Source organism: Cetorhinus maximus, chromosome 23, assembly GCF_964194155.1.
Source record: "Cetorhinus maximus chromosome 23, sCetMax3.hap1.1, whole genome shotgun sequence".
NCBI classification, from domain to species: Eukaryota; Metazoa; Chordata; class Chondrichthyes; order Lamniformes; family Cetorhinidae; genus Cetorhinus; species Cetorhinus maximus.
Genome location: NC_135901.1, coordinates 47,927,720 through 47,942,798, shown reverse-complemented (window position 1 = coordinate 47,942,798; position 15,079 = coordinate 47,927,720). Strand labels below are relative to the sequence as shown.

Genomic DNA, 15,079 nt, shown 5'->3' with positions numbered 1-15,079 from the left:
TTCCTCCCCAAGCACTCGGCTGCCTCTAGTCCTCCCCACTCACTTGGCCTCCCTATAGCTCCCTTGCCACTCGGCCCCTTCATTCCTCTCCGCCCACCGGCTCCATTCACTCGCTCCGACATTCTGTTGCTCAACTCAAGTTAGAACCCGCAATACGCATGCTCCTTGCAGAGTCCGGTACTGCACCTGCGCGGGAAAATCTTGCAGTGTGGATAAGGCACATTCTACCCCGGAGCGAAGGCTGGGTAGGAGCACTGCCATTGAAAGGCCACCTGGTTGAATAGAAAATTATGTTTTGTGATCCGAAGACAATGAAGTCATTGGGCCAATGTGAACAATTTTTTTTTTTAATCACCCTGTTCACTTCAGTTGCTGAGACTCCAATGATTTCACATCCAACTGCTGGGGTTTGTTCTGCTGTTGTTTAATCCCAGAACAGAACTGTGGTGGATGTTTCAGGCACATTGGTCGCTGGAACAAATTATTTAATAATTATATATGTTATCTCCATGGCTCCAACTGTAATCGGAGTTGAAAACATAATTATCCTTTAAGATTTCGCCTTCTCCATGGCGGGGTTCCTACCCAGCATTCGCTGCGGTGTAGAATGTGCCCGATGTTCTCCACCGAGGCTCCTGCGCAGGCGCGTTGGTGGGTTGAGAAGGGAGCATGCGCAGGAGGTCAGTTTGGCGTATGCGTAGTCTGGATTAGCAGCGGCAGGGATGCGGTTATCTCCTCTCCGCAACCGGAGAGAAACGGCCGATTGTAGGAGGAATGGAGGCGGCGGAGTGGGTGGGGAAGATTCACAAACACCCAGTGGAGTCCTTAACCCCAAAGGAAACTCCCGGTCCCGCGGTCACACCGAGCGGGGCGGCGGCTGTTTATCGGGTGAGCGGGGAGGGATGGAGCCGGCGGCTGGGTTAGACAGGAGGGTTCACAAACACCCGGTGTAGACCCCAAACCCCCAGTAAGAAGATCCCGGGTCCGGGTTTGAACCGGCGGCAGCTGCTCGGGGTTTTCCCACTGACAGGCCCGGGGGTCAACGGCCGCCATCTTTATAGGGGTCAGTATGCGGCGGGGCGCATGCGCGGGCACAGATGGCTCAGCTCCGCCCCTCATTCATTCCGATTGGCTGGAGGACCAGCCGCTGCCGCTCGGTCCTCCAGCCCCGCCCCCTTCCTCGTTCAGAGTCACAGAGAGAAACAGCAGAGAAACAGGCCCTTCGGCCCATCGTGTCTGTGCCGGCCATCGAGCAACTGTATTCTAATCCCATTTTCCAGCACTTGGCCCCTAACCCTGTAAACTGTGGCGTTTCAGGTGTTCATCTAAATCTTCTTAAATGTTGTTGCCTCTACCAGCCCCTCAGGCAGTGAGTTCCAGACTCCAACCACCCTCTTGGTGAAAAAAAATTCTCAAATGCCCTCTGAACCTCCTGCCCCTTACTTTAAATCGATGACCCCTGGTTATTGACACCCCTGCTAAGGGGAAATGCTTCTTCACTTCCACTCTATCTATGCCCCTCCTATTTTGTATACCTCTATCAGGTCCCCCTTCAGCCTTCTCTGCTCTCAGTAAAACAACCATAGCCTATCCAGTCTCTCTTCATAGCGGAAACTCTCCACCCCAGGCAACATCCTGGTGAATCTCCTCTGCGCCTCTCCAGTGCAGCCGGGGAGGATGGAGCCAGAGATGCCACCGAGCACTTCCCAGTTATTTTGAGCTGGAGCAAGAGCAGTGCGGAAACCCTAGGATGTTGGTGGGGAGGATTCAGAAACACCGCTGGAGGCAGGAAACTCCCAATAAGGACCTGCAGCTCTGGGGCTTTTCACCATGAACAGGCCCAGGTTAACGGCCGCCATCTTGCTTCAGCAGCGAGCTTTGCGCATGCCCGGCTATCCTGGTGAAACGAGAGTAGGCGGGGCTTCAGGGTCCCAGTGACCAGGAGAAAAGTGATTAATTCATTGATTTTATTCTCACTCTGCACACAGGGGTTTGAGAACTGAACTGAACCAGAGCAGATGGAGGGAGAAAACTGGGAGTGGAGGAAATATGTGGGGGAGATGGGTTTGGAATTTAGCACAGAAAATGGGAGTGTGTTTGGCCCAAGGGTTCACAGCTTTGGGAAATGAGAAAGTAAAAACTAGAATTGTCTGCTCTGAATTCCTATTCTGTACTTACAGTGATTACTTTTGAAACCTCCCTTTACAGGTCTTAGAAAGGAAGGATTTGGAGATGTGCACTGGAACTAAACATCTTGGCTGATTCAATTGGTTATCGAGAACCTGAATAATATCGACCTTTGAAGGTGGAAGGGAAAATGTTCGTCCGTTTTGTCTCCAAGAAAATAATTGAAATATAAATGTGGCTGGACAAGCATCGAGACACATATCCCCAAGTGAGAGTGTTTCAGCACACTGACTGTTGAAGGAGCTTTAACCAGTTACACAGCCTGGACAAACACCACACCATTCACAGCAGAGAGAAACTGTCACCTGTTCTGTGTGTGGACAAGGTTCCAATTGACCGGCTCAACTGTAGAAACACAAAGACATTGGCACCATGGAAAAACCTGGGAAATGTGAGGACTGTGGTAAAGGATTCATTTATCCATCCCGGCTGGAATACCATCGACACAGTCACACTGGGGAGAGGCCATTCACCTGCTCCAAGTGTGGGAAGGGATTCACTCAGAAAACCTCCCTGATGTTACACCAGAGAATTCACACTGAGGAGAGGCCCTTCAGCAGCACTTACTGTGGGAAGAGGTGCAGGTATTCATCCACCCTCACTACACACCAGCGAGTTCACACTGGGGAGCGACTGTTCACCTGCTCCATGTGTGGGAAGGGATTCACTCAGTCAGCCAGCCTGCTGAATCACCAGCGAATTCACACTGGGGAAAAGCCGTTCACCTGCTCTGTGTGTGGGGAGGGTTTCACTCGGTCATCCAGTCTTTGGTCACACCAGCAAATTCATACCGAGGAGAAGCCTTTCAGCTGCACCTCCTGTGGAAAGAGTTTCAGGCATTCATCCACACTCGCTGTACACCAACGTACTCACACTGGGGAGAGACCGTTCACCTGCTCTGTGTGTGGGAAGGGATTCACTCAGTCATTTGACCTGGTTAGACACCAGCGGCTTCACACTAGGGAGAGACCATTCACCTGCTCCGTTTGTGGGAAGGGATTTGCTCGATTATTCTGCCTCCAGTTACACCAGCGAATTCACACTGATGAGAGTCCATTCAGCTGCACTACTTGTGGAAAGAGTTTCAGACAGTCATCTGTCCTCATTGAACACCAGCGAATTCACACTGAGGAGAAGCCGTTCAGCTGCACTTCCTGTGGAAAGAGGTTCAGACATTCTTCTGCCCTCACTGTACACCAGCGCACTCACACTGGGGAGAGGCCATTCACCTGCTCTGTGTGTGGAAAAAAATTTGCTCAGTCATTTGATCTGGTGAGACACCAGCGAATTCACACTGGGGAGAGACCATTCACCTGCTCCGTGTGTGGGAAGGGATTTGCTCGGTTATCTGGCCTTCAGTCACACCAGCGAATTCACACTGAGAAGAGCCCATTCAGCTGAAATATCTGTGGAAAGAGTTTCGGTCAGTCACCTAAGCTGACTGTACACCAGCAAATTCACATTGAGGAGAGACCATTCACCTGCTCCGTGTGTGGAAAGGGATTCACAAGGTTCTCCAACCTGCAGACTCACCAGTGAATTCATAAATGACTGCGGGGTTGGATTCTGCAGTTACTGTTAATCACGTCCAGGATTGATAGTCTGACAATAATTTGGTTTGTTTCTGCTGATGTTAACAATCACTATAACTGGCTGGAGTTTAATATTCTGGATCTGTCACTGATTTTCTGGTCTGCATTGTATCTTTTAAAAGCACCATCTGTGATCTTTCCCTTAATTCAAGAACCCATGACAGGAACGCATTTATAATAAAATTATTAACTTTTACTTTATCCTAAATTTATCTTTGGTACGAACTCTACGATTAAGTGTCTGAGAGGTTCCACTGATTAATATCTCCAATGAGAAAGTGCTGATTGTCCTTGCTGACAATACGTAGTGATTTGCATATTCTTCACAGTGACACCTCTGTTATGTAACTAAATTATCAAGGAAGATAAAACAAAATAGTGAAATATTTTACAGGCAGATCAATGAAAGCTTCATCAGTCAACATTGATATTGCCGAATCTTGGAAGTCGCTGAGTTCAATGATTTCTGCCACAGCAGCAACAACATTTGGAAAAGGTGGAACCCACAACAAAGACTGGTTTGAGACCTACTCAGCAGAGATGAATCTGTCATTGAAGCAAAAAGCAAAGCCTACCTGATTACAACATAAACCCAACAGCTAGAACACTGTGTAACTTGAAAGTAGCTGAGACAGTTGTGTAAAACACAGGGAGATACTGTATAAATAAACACTGGATCAGCCCAGATCATGAAATCCAAGCTGCCTGTGACAATGGAAATCTACGTACTGTGTATGATGGGATCAGGAGGGCGCTTGGTCCGACCATCACCAAAGTTACCCCCTGAAATCAGAAGATGGTGAAGTTCTCACCCACTGACAGGTGTAAACAGATGTCCCGCTGGGTTGAACTTTACTGTGAGCTGTACTCCCATGAGACAGGCACCTCCCAGTCTCTGTTTGACTCTCTCCTGCAGCTTCCTGTCATGGTTGAGTTGGATGAGGAGCCCTCATCACTTGAGCTTGAAAAGGCCATTGATTGTTTAGCAAGCAGAAAGACACCCGGCAAGGATGGAATTCCAGCTGAACTGCTCAAGCCCAGAAACTCCCATCTACTGTCACAGCTTCATGAGCTCCTCCTTCTCTGTTGGAAGGTAGGATCCTTTCCACAGGACATAAATGATTGAAGAATGATAATGATATAGTAAAAGAAAGGTGACAGAGGAGATTGCAACAACTACAGGGACATCTCACTCCTCAGCATCACAGGGACGACCTTCACTAGGGTCAGGCTTAAAAGACTCCATCTACTTGCAGAGCGAGTGTATCCAGAAGCACAGTGCGGTTTCTGTGCTGGCAGATCTACAGTGGACATGATCTTCTCCATACGCCAGCTACAAGAGAAGTTTACAATTGGGATTGAATCTAAAATGCTGTCAGCTTCTGTGCTGAGAAAAGTGAAAGGTTATAATTACTGAGTGAAAGTAAACCTTTAAGTATGAATCACAATGAACTTGTACAATTGTAAAGGGCATCGAAAAGTTTGATTCCCTGAGGATAAGCTTCAGCCTTGAGGTTATGATCTGGAGCTCACAACCTGTGGGAAGCTCCACCCTCTTTAACTCTTTTCAGTCTCAGAAGGTTGAAGCTCCTTTTGCCTGTGAAAGTGAACTTTTTCAGTTTTACTTTTCTTCAGTTTTATTACCGTCATTTGGAAAGGTGCCTGAAGAAAGAAGAAAAAAATAACATTTTTGAAAAGCTGAGAAAAATATCAAGAGAATTGGAAAATCAAAGATTGAAATGGGGTTTGGTTCATCCTTGATCTGAAAATGAATGTACATAAAGTTGACACAAGTGTGCACATTTGAGAATGTTTCTTCAGCCCCTTTGCTAACAAGCTGAGAAGTTAACCCTTTCCACTGACAGCCTGGTGACAATTTAAACAAAAGGCTTTGCTTTTTAAAGATTTGGCTTCATCCCATTTGTTATCATTCAAGATAAAGTGTCTGAGAATGGGAGATATGGGAGTAATCTACAATCTGATTACAAGTATCTGTACTTCTGTCTCTGATCTACAAACACCATAATATGAGAGTATTAAATGGGACAATATAGTTCCTCCAGTGCTCTTGAATGAGATCGAATGGTAATTCATGGAATGACGTATTTAGAATAAAAGATAGAGAAAATCACATCACGAACTGGGAAATGGAATAATTCACTTGGGTATAATTCAATGGAATAGTTCGAATTGATATACATGTACATTCTAGTGAAAGTCAGGGAAGTGTAGATGAGACCAATAAACAGAGATTTCTCTTGGTGATGTTTGTGTCCTTGCCTCTGTATTTAAAAGAAACTGAATTCGACAGTCTGGCCACTATCCAAGGCATCAGAACCAGGTAGGGGTAGATCAGCAAAGACAGACGCCCCATTGATATTTTGATAAGATCACCTGAAAGACCAAGAGCAACTTGCATAGGTTCGCACATGCAGCTTGGTATTGGCATACAGCGTGAGTGTGCAGATGTGATATGTTACATGTGGTGTAATTAACATGTGGAAATGCATGGTGACCCTGCACTGAAGAACAGGTCCCAGACATGCTAAGCTACTTGACAACAGAACATGAAGTGATTATTGTGGAAAATTGAATGAGACATTTTAAATCATCAAGACATTAACACACACTCTACAGTGAAACTAACTATAAAACAATCAGCATTGAATTAAACACACTCCTATCTATTAGAGGGAGTAAAGTTTAAGTGAAGAGGGAAATAGAATCTGGATTTACAAAATATCCACAAGGTGGAGGCGGGTGAACAGAGAGATGGAGAATCTTTAAAGTTCGTACATGAACTTTTGTTTGAACCAGGTGTATTTACAACATTCCAAAAATGTAGAATTGTGAGAGATGATCAGCAGGTGGGGAGGATGAATCTAAGTCGATAGTTATCACATTTTAGTCGAAAAGTTTTGACATTTACTCTTGGTGGCAGCTCAACTGTTTGTGTTGCTGATTCTGATTATTCTAGTAGCTTTAGTATGTTATCTACAGTTTGTCATCAAGAAATTAGGAAAACAAGCTCGGAGCTTAGAAATAGTGAGGTTAGTCAGAAATCAGTTGTGAGAAATCAATAAGGATTTTCCCTTCTCAAGCTGGGGAGGTCTGTAAGAAATCACTGTCTAATAACCTTATAAAACCTTCAGAAATGCATTGAATATTATAGGAATAGCTCTCTATCTTTTGCTTAGGAAGAATGAGGGGAGATGGGAGAGAAACTGGAGAAAGATGTGGGTTCAGGGCTCAGACAAGAGGAAACTTTAGAGACAATTTGTCCCGGTGGGATAGTGGAAGGGAGGGAAGCAGCAGAGGCAGCTGATCGGATTGTCCCAATCTTAGTGACAAAGAAGCTCCATGAACTCCCCTCACTTATTGTTGGAGGTGAGGATGGAGGAGACAGGGGAGAGGGAGAGCCCTTCCAAAGGAACTAACTTGTGTTAGAGATATTTAAAAGACTTGACACACGGTGAGTTGAACACAAAGCTGATTTATTTGACTTTTATCCAGAATATCAACCCCTATAACTGGGCTGTAGTTTATTAACATCAGCAGAAACAGCCCCAAATGAACATGTTAGTCCTGGATGGAATTTCACAACATCCAAACACTGTAGTTACTTGTGAACCTGCTGGTGTCTCAGCAGGTGGGATGCCTGAGTGAATCCCTTCCCACACTCAGAGCAGGTGAAAGGTCTCTCCCCAGTGTGAACTCGCTTGTGAGTCAACAGGTGGGACAACCGAGTGAATCCCTTCCAACACTCGGAGCAGGAGAACGGCCTCTCTCCAGTGTGACTGCGCCGATCAATTTCCATCAGGGAAGGGTAATTGAATCCCTTCCCACAGTCCCCACATTTCCACGGTTTCTCCCCATTGTGACTGCATTTATGTTCTGACAGGCCAGATGATTGGCTGAAGCCTCGTCCACACACAGAACACGTGTACGGTTTCTCCCCACTGTGAACGGTGCTTTCTCCTTCCATGTTCAAAATCCGATGATATTCAGGTTACGATAGAATGGACGACTCCATCAAATTCTGAAGTGATGTTTGGTTTCAGTTTCCTGAATGAAAATCCTCCCGTTCTAATTCCCTGTGAAATTGATTTAAAACAGAACAAAGGGAGTGAGAGAGAACCCACAAAAACACAAAGGCAGGTTGTGAAATTGAGCTGAATGAATCTGGGAATTTGTGGGGCTGGCACGAGGAAAAAGTGACCATGAAAACTGCTGGATTGTCATAAAAACCCAACTGGTTCACTAATGTCCTTCAGGGAAGGGAACCTGCCACCCGGTCTGGGCCTACACAAGACTCTGGCCTACAAGGGTGGAGAGAGGCAGGGGGTGAAGGGATATCAACAACACAACAAAAACTTTGACAAAATTTCCAGAAGCCTCAACCTCCAACCCCTGGAAGGACCAGGGTGGCAGGTGTATGTGAACACCATCACCTCCTAGTTCCCCTGCTAGTCACACACCATCCTGACTTGTCCGTCATCCAGTATTTGATGAGCAGAAAGTTCCACCATTTAATTACTGGAAAGACTGAAGCCATTGTCTTCAGTCCCAGCTAAAAATTCCACTCCCTAGATACCAACTCCATCCCTCTCCCTGACTGACTGAGACTGAACCAGACTGTTGATAGGAATAGGAGTAGGCCATTCAGCCCATCGAACCTGCTCCACCGTTCAATCCGATCAATTTCTTTTTCCCCACACTATCCCCATATCCCTTTATGTAATTGCTAAGCCTGTCATCCATTCCTTTGTTCCCTCTAGACTCAACTCTCGGCTGGCTTCCCACATTCAGCACCCCTGTAATCCAGAACTCTGCTTACTCGCACCAGGTCTTGTTCACCCATCACCCCTGTACTCACTGACTTACAAAGGCTCTGGGTTAAGGAGAACCTCAATTTTAAATTTCTCATCCTTAGTTTAAATTCATGCAAGGTCTTACCTTCCCTATCTCTGTAATCTCCTCCAGCCTCACAACCCTCCAAGATATCTACACTTGTCTAATTCCGACCTCATCAGCATTCCTGATTTTAACTGCTCCACCTTTGGTGTCTCCCCCTTCAGCTGCCAAGGCCACAAGCTCTGGAATTTCCCCCCTAAACCCCTCTTTCCTCCTTTAAGACAATCCTTAAAACCTCCTCTTTTAGTAAACCTTTGTTAATCTGCCCTGATATCTCTTCATGTGGCTCACTGTCAAATGTTGCTTTCTAACACTCCCGTGAAACACCTTGGAACGTTCTGTCACACAATAGAATTAATTAATTAATGTTTCAGGGTGGACAGTATGTGATAGTCAATATAAGCTCAGAGCGGGAGAGAAATTGACTATAACACAGGAAAAACATTTCCTGACTATGAAACATACTGTGGGAAGGTAAAGCTTGGAAGCCAGCTGCACGTGCTGAGGGGGTGGGCAGCAGTGGAAACCTCATTTAGACAGAGTCGGCAGACATTACAGTAGAGTACGAAACATAGTTAAAACACACCCAGTATTAGAGGCAGGGGAGGTTAGACAATGGCAGAGAGGTGATCAGGAAGGGCAGAGGTAAAACAGGGCAATAGGTGGACATGGATTCAGATCCACAGTGGAGGAGCAACACCAGCCCCAGAGCCATTGAACTCTCACAGATAACACAGCACAGCACTAAAGGTCTAAATTGTAGATGAACACTCAAAAATATTAACCTCTGAAACTATTTCACTCGTTCCAACTTCAAACTCTCCTGCTGGAGCCTGCAGCTGGAAAGATAACAGAAGCACTGGAGTCAGAGAAAAATCTCCCAGTTGAGGAAATACCTGGGAAATGGGGTGATGTCACCGTGTAATTGTCGATGTGTGATGATGTCACAGACACAAACACAGAACATCTGGGTCTGTACAAACCAGTGATCACCACACATTATGAAGGATGTGACTGTCCTTGAGAGGGGGCAGAGGAGATTTACCAGAATGGTTCGAGGGATGAGGGATTTTAGTTGTAAGGTTAGGTTGGAGAAACTGTGGTTGTTCTCCTTGGAGCAAAGTAGATTGAGGGGAGATTTGATAGAGGGGTACAAGATCATGAGTGGTTTACATCAGGCAGTTAAAGAAAAGCTATTCCCATTTGCTGATCGTAAAAGGATTACAGACACAGATTTAAGATTTGGGGCAAAATCTACAGGGGAGATGTGAGGAAGACATTTCACACGTTGAGTGGTAATGATCTGGAACTCAAAGCTTACACTCCAAGTCTGATAATATCCAGGTCCCGATGAATTGAGTGATTCTGTCAGACTTTGATGTGATGGTTCAATTGAGTTTCCTGTCTGACAACACCCTTCCATTATCCTGTAAAAAGAAGTTATAAAATCCATCACTGTCAGTCCAGGGTAGAAATTGAGAACATACAAACATTCCTTCTGCTTTGAATTTGCTGTGTGAAAATCCTCTCCTAATCCCTGGTAAAAGGAGTTTCCAAAATCCATCACTGTCAGTCCAGCACAGAAATTCAGAAAGAACAAATGTTTCTCTTGGTTTGAGTTTGCTGTGTGTAAATCCTCCCTTCGAACCCCCTGTAAAAGAAGTTTCCAAAATCCATCCCCGTGAGTCCAGGATAGAAATGCACAACATTCTCTCCTCCTGCTACCTGGACCAGGAAGATCGCGCATGCGCCCTGCTGCACATTGCCCCCTATAAAGATGGCGGCCGTTACCCCGGGCCTGGCGAAGGGAGAAATCCAGACTTTTTTGGCCCGTTCTCTGCAAATACAAAACCGCTGCCTTGTTATTTGGGATATATGGCCTGCACTGTGTCTTTATGAAGCCTCCCTGCCCACTCCGCTCTCTCCATTCCTCCACACACACCCACTAACCCTGTTAGTTTGCTCCGCTCGACACTCTCTCACCCGCTCTGAGCAGCTTCAGTCACAGACCAGCACTGCGCATGCTGATAAAAAGGACCGCAATGCGCATGCGCACGGAGCTTCTATTGTGAGGTTAGGACACATTCTGTCCCGCAGTGAATGCCGGGTGGCGGATCCGCCATTGAAAGACTGAATTGTAGAATGTCTATATCCTGCAATCAGAATACCATCCGTGCCGTAGGGGCAAGACATAAAATTGTTAAATCAATTGATGCAACGGCTACATTGCTCCAGGCTCCAGCACAATACTCTCCTGGATGTTATGAATAGCAGAACAAACCCCGACAGTTCGTTCTGAACTCAATGCAGTCTCAGGAGATGGGACGAGCTAGTGAATTTTTCCCCTACACATGGAACATTTAAACAGTGTTTTGCCAGTAGCAATGCTCTGATTATGGATCAAATCCTTTGAACTTTTAAAGTTGGAATGTTGACATGTGGGCAAACTGAATAAAGCCCTTTGCACACATGAAGCATCTGAATGGTCTCCCAACAGTGAGACTGTGTTGCTGTGTCAGTAAATGGGATGATGGAGCGAATCCCTTTCCTTTTCTAGCTGGTGAACAATATGTTTACAGTGTTAGTTTACCTCTACGTTTTCAGCTCAGACATGGATCTCGAAATCTACTGCTGATGGGATCCACATTCTTAGCACTACAAAAGAACAAGGCGCAGGAGTAGGCCATTAGGCTCCTCAAGCCTGCTCCGTAATTCAATAAGATCATGGCTGATCTGATAGTAACCTGAAACCTGTATCCCAAATATCCCCAATAACCTATCACCCCTTGCTTGCCAAGAATATATCCACCTCTGCCTTAAAAATATTCAAAGACTCTACTTCCACAGCCTTTTCAGGAAGAGAGTTCCACAGACTCACGACCCTCTGAGGAAAAAGAAATTCGCCTCATCTCCGTTTTAAATGGGTGACCCCTTATTTTTAAACATATAGCTGTTTACCCCTATCCACAAGGGGTAACAGCCACTCCACATCCGCCCTGTCAAGTACCCTCTGAACCTCATATGCTTCACTAATCAGGTAAAGAAAAGCAAAATACTGCAGATGCTGGCTATCTGAAATAAAAACAGAAAACACTGGAATTCTCAGCAGATCTGGTAGCATCTGTGGAGGGAGAAACATGGTTTTCATCAGAACGGCACTGCATTATGCTTCTCAATCCGAAGATGCTGATAGATGTGGTCAGGAAACTCAAGAAGAAATTTTTTGAGGAATGGAATCCAAGGCGAATGAAGTGTGAACTGTCCGACTAACAAGAGACAGTCAAGGCACCTTTCCCTTCTTTAAGACGCTGGAACATTGACTCTGATGTTATCAGTGAAATTAACTGATCTGAGACATTGAAAGGATTCTGCACATCAGGAATTCAAACCTAATATTGGCTTCAAGAAAATCAGAATACTTGGTAACAGACAAGACACGCAAAGGCTCGCAGGGAGACGGCACCGGTTGCAGGAGAGCTGATTTCCAGTGACATGGATGTGCCTGCAGTGGGTGGGATCAGACTGTTTCCATGTAGCCATAATGTATGTCCCAAACTTTATCTTGGAAAAGGTAAACTGATAGAGAACAATTGTCATTCCTGTAGCAGAAATCTGAAGCTTTAACTCGCTAACACCCTGGGTTAAATCCACATCAGTCTCTGTGGTGCAATTGGTCAGTGTGTTCGGCTGTTAACTGAAAGGTTGGTGGTTTGAGACCACCCAGGGATGAAGCTTTCACTGTTTTCTCCCCATCAGCGTTCATCGTCACACAGTTCCAGGCTGTCATTAGGTACTTGCACTGAAAGGAAAGATTTCCGAAATGTTGCCAGTTCCACTGTTATCCAAGTGAGCTCCCAGGCAAACGGCTTTTTTCGAATATTCATTTCAAATGTAATGAGACAACAATTAGCCCTACCATGTACTGATATCTAACCCATTGGAAATTTATGAAGTTATTGGATTCAAACAAGCCCATCAATTATTCTCTTTTTCTCAGCTCCACAGTGAGTGAGACAGGGAAAAGCAGCAAAGCAGCAATATTCCGGCCCCGCACTCTCCAATCACCCGCTGCCAGCAGAAAGCAGCGACTGCAGCTTCAATCAGTGGGTTACTACCCATCCCTGGGACACAAGATACTCCAACCCGGGACAAACCTCCCAATACACCGAGCACAGGCTCAGGAAAACGCAAGTAGATTATATCCCAGTCACTCAACCTCCAAGCAGCATTTACAGGATATCCGAGTTAGTGAGTCACAAATAAAAGTCACACAAACTTTCTAAGTATTTTCATTGTAAAATTCCTTCATTTTATTGAAAAGCTGACTGTTGTGAATCTGAAAATAAGCACCATGGGATTTGTGTTACAGAGTGACTTGTTTTCCATTGTTTGTCCGTCAGGTTTGTAATGCAGTTTGTGCTGGATATTGAATCGAGTCCCATTTCAAAATGAGGACACGCAGCAGGTAAATATTAAATCCAGCAGCAAACCTTGAGGAAAACGGATTACAATGATTGGAAGGAGGTGCAGCTGAGAAGAGGAAGCTGTGAGTGGTGTTATTGATGAATGAGTGAAAAGCATTGGATCCTTGGTCAATCATCGTGGCCGAGTGGTGAAAATGATGCTTTTAAAATCCACTGGGGTTTCCCCAGGAAAGTTCCAATCTTATCAATTGTACTTTTCATTATTGCTGATTTCAACCAGGTGTCCACAGAGCTCTCCGATCAATGGAAGAAAAAACATCCTAAAATTCTCCTGATTTTTGGACTCTGAAGGGAATGAAGGGCTCTCGGGATCGGGCGTTGTTGCTGGGGATCCGCCATGATCTTATGGAGTGATGGAGGAGGCTTGGGGGGCCTTATGACATATCGCTGCTGCTTTGCTTCTGTTCTATTTGAGTAGAAATACCAGACAATGCAATGGGAAACTCTTTCGAGTTAACAACAGTCACAGATTGCAACTCTTTCAAGTACAATCACAGTTCTTGGTTTCCGGGAGTGGGACATGAACCCACAACCCTCTCATTCAAAGGCGAGGGTGCTATGAACTGAGCCACAGCTGACACCTCAGATGCAATGGGAAGTTGCATCCTGAGCTCGGTATCGCAGCTGAGTGGTCGCAGGTGCTGATTTAAGGTCTCACTCTTTATTGATGCGTGGTTTCTAACCCCAATGCTGCTGAAATTGCTCTATTGGTCGAAAAAGTGCCAGCTCACAGTTAAAGCAGGTGTTTGCGGGGTTTCACTTTAACAGGAAGAATGAGGAGAGACAATAAAAATATAAATGGCTGTGGAGAAAAGGCGGGGTTGTTGAATTAGCTGAATTCCTCTTCCATGAGCCAGATTTTACACAATGGGCCGAATGCCCTCCTCCTCTGCTGTAGCCGCCTATGATTTATACCAACGACACTAACCTGTGCATAGAGCCAGTCGTCGTGGCCGAGTGGTTAAGGTGATGGAGTCAATATCCATTGGGGTTTCCCGCTTCTCATTATTCCTGGTTTTAACTTTGTGTCTAGCTCAGTCGGTAGAGCGAAAGCTCGTAATGCCAGGGCCTTGGGTTCGCCCCACGGTGGGCACAGCTTCTTCCAAGCAAATAATTCACCAACCTCATCACTGCGGTTCTTGTGAAATTTGCACATGACCGATATTCACCAGTGAAAGCATTTGATGCACAAAAATTTCAAAGCACTTTCACGTCACATCTCTTTCTGCCTCATCTCCAGCTCTCGCTGCTCTTCCAGGAGCTACTTTACCAAACTCAGTCAGTTCGTGTGAACAGAAAACACAACGTGATCGGTTTACAGATAACTGGGTAAAGAGACACCAGGATCTCCCTGATTCTCCCAGGTACTGATTACAGGGATGTGCACAGTGCCGATTATCCACCGCTACACTCTCCTTCCAATCTTGTGTACGTTGTTCAGCTTGGAAATTGTTCGCATTGTCACATTGGATGTCATTGTGAAGAAAGCAGAGCTGTGATAAGCTTATATTGTTCAGCAGATATACTGCAAGAAGTTACATAACAGGCTGATGGTAACAGTGCTCTTTAGGCGCGGTGAGCTCCAGTGAAGGATTGACAGCATTAATGTGTTGCTCAATTAGTCTCGTGACAAATCTCGTGCTGGAAATGACAAGAAAACTCGCTGAATTTGCTCCGTGTTTTGGTTTCAAAAGAGCCGAATAGAAGGTAAGAAAGTACATGGGTTATAAAATGTCAGAACGACTGTGAAAGAAGCACCCGTGGTGTTGGAAAACATAAGATTATAGAAAGTTACAGCAGAGGAAGGAGGCCATTCGGCCTTGATGAGCTGATGTGCTGCTTTTAAAGAGCAGTTGTGATTGGTTGATCCATCAGGAGTGATAGTTTTGTGTAAACATTAGG

At 45.4% G+C, this 15,079-nt stretch overlaps 2 protein-coding genes, 1 long non-coding RNA gene and 1 pseudogene across 4 annotated transcripts in view; 2 read left to right on the top strand and 2 right to left on the bottom strand.

Moving 5' to 3' along the window:
- LOC144698533 (uncharacterized) overlaps positions 1 to 7,783 on the bottom strand; it is a 41,386-nt gene extending 33,603 nt beyond the window's left edge. Inside the window, exon 1 of the mRNA XM_078570468.1 lies at positions 7,427 to 7,783. Within this exon, the coding sequence (XP_078426594.1) occupies positions 7,427 to 7,764 (338 nt within the window). The 5' untranslated portion in view covers positions 7,765 to 7,783. The remainder of the gene's footprint in view (positions 1 to 7,426) is intronic.
- The window catches only part of LOC144698301 (uncharacterized), a 290,571-nt gene that overhangs the window by 112,491 nt on the left and 163,001 nt on the right, over positions 1 to 15,079 (bottom strand). The window lies entirely within an intron of this gene.
- The window catches only part of LOC144698274 (uncharacterized), a 133,680-nt gene continuing 119,293 nt past the window's right edge, over positions 693 to 15,079 (top strand). Inside the window, exon 1 of the mRNA XM_078570245.1 lies at positions 693 to 792. The gene's annotated coding sequence lies outside the window, so the exon portion shown is untranslated. The remainder of the gene's footprint in view (positions 793 to 15,079) is intronic.
- On the top strand, positions 896 to 3,819 carry LOC144698272 (uncharacterized; annotated as a pseudogene). Its single transcript, XR_013580477.1, has 2 exons — positions 896 to 919; positions 2,209 to 3,819. The product of XR_013580477.1 is annotated as an uncharacterized LOC144698272 (transcript).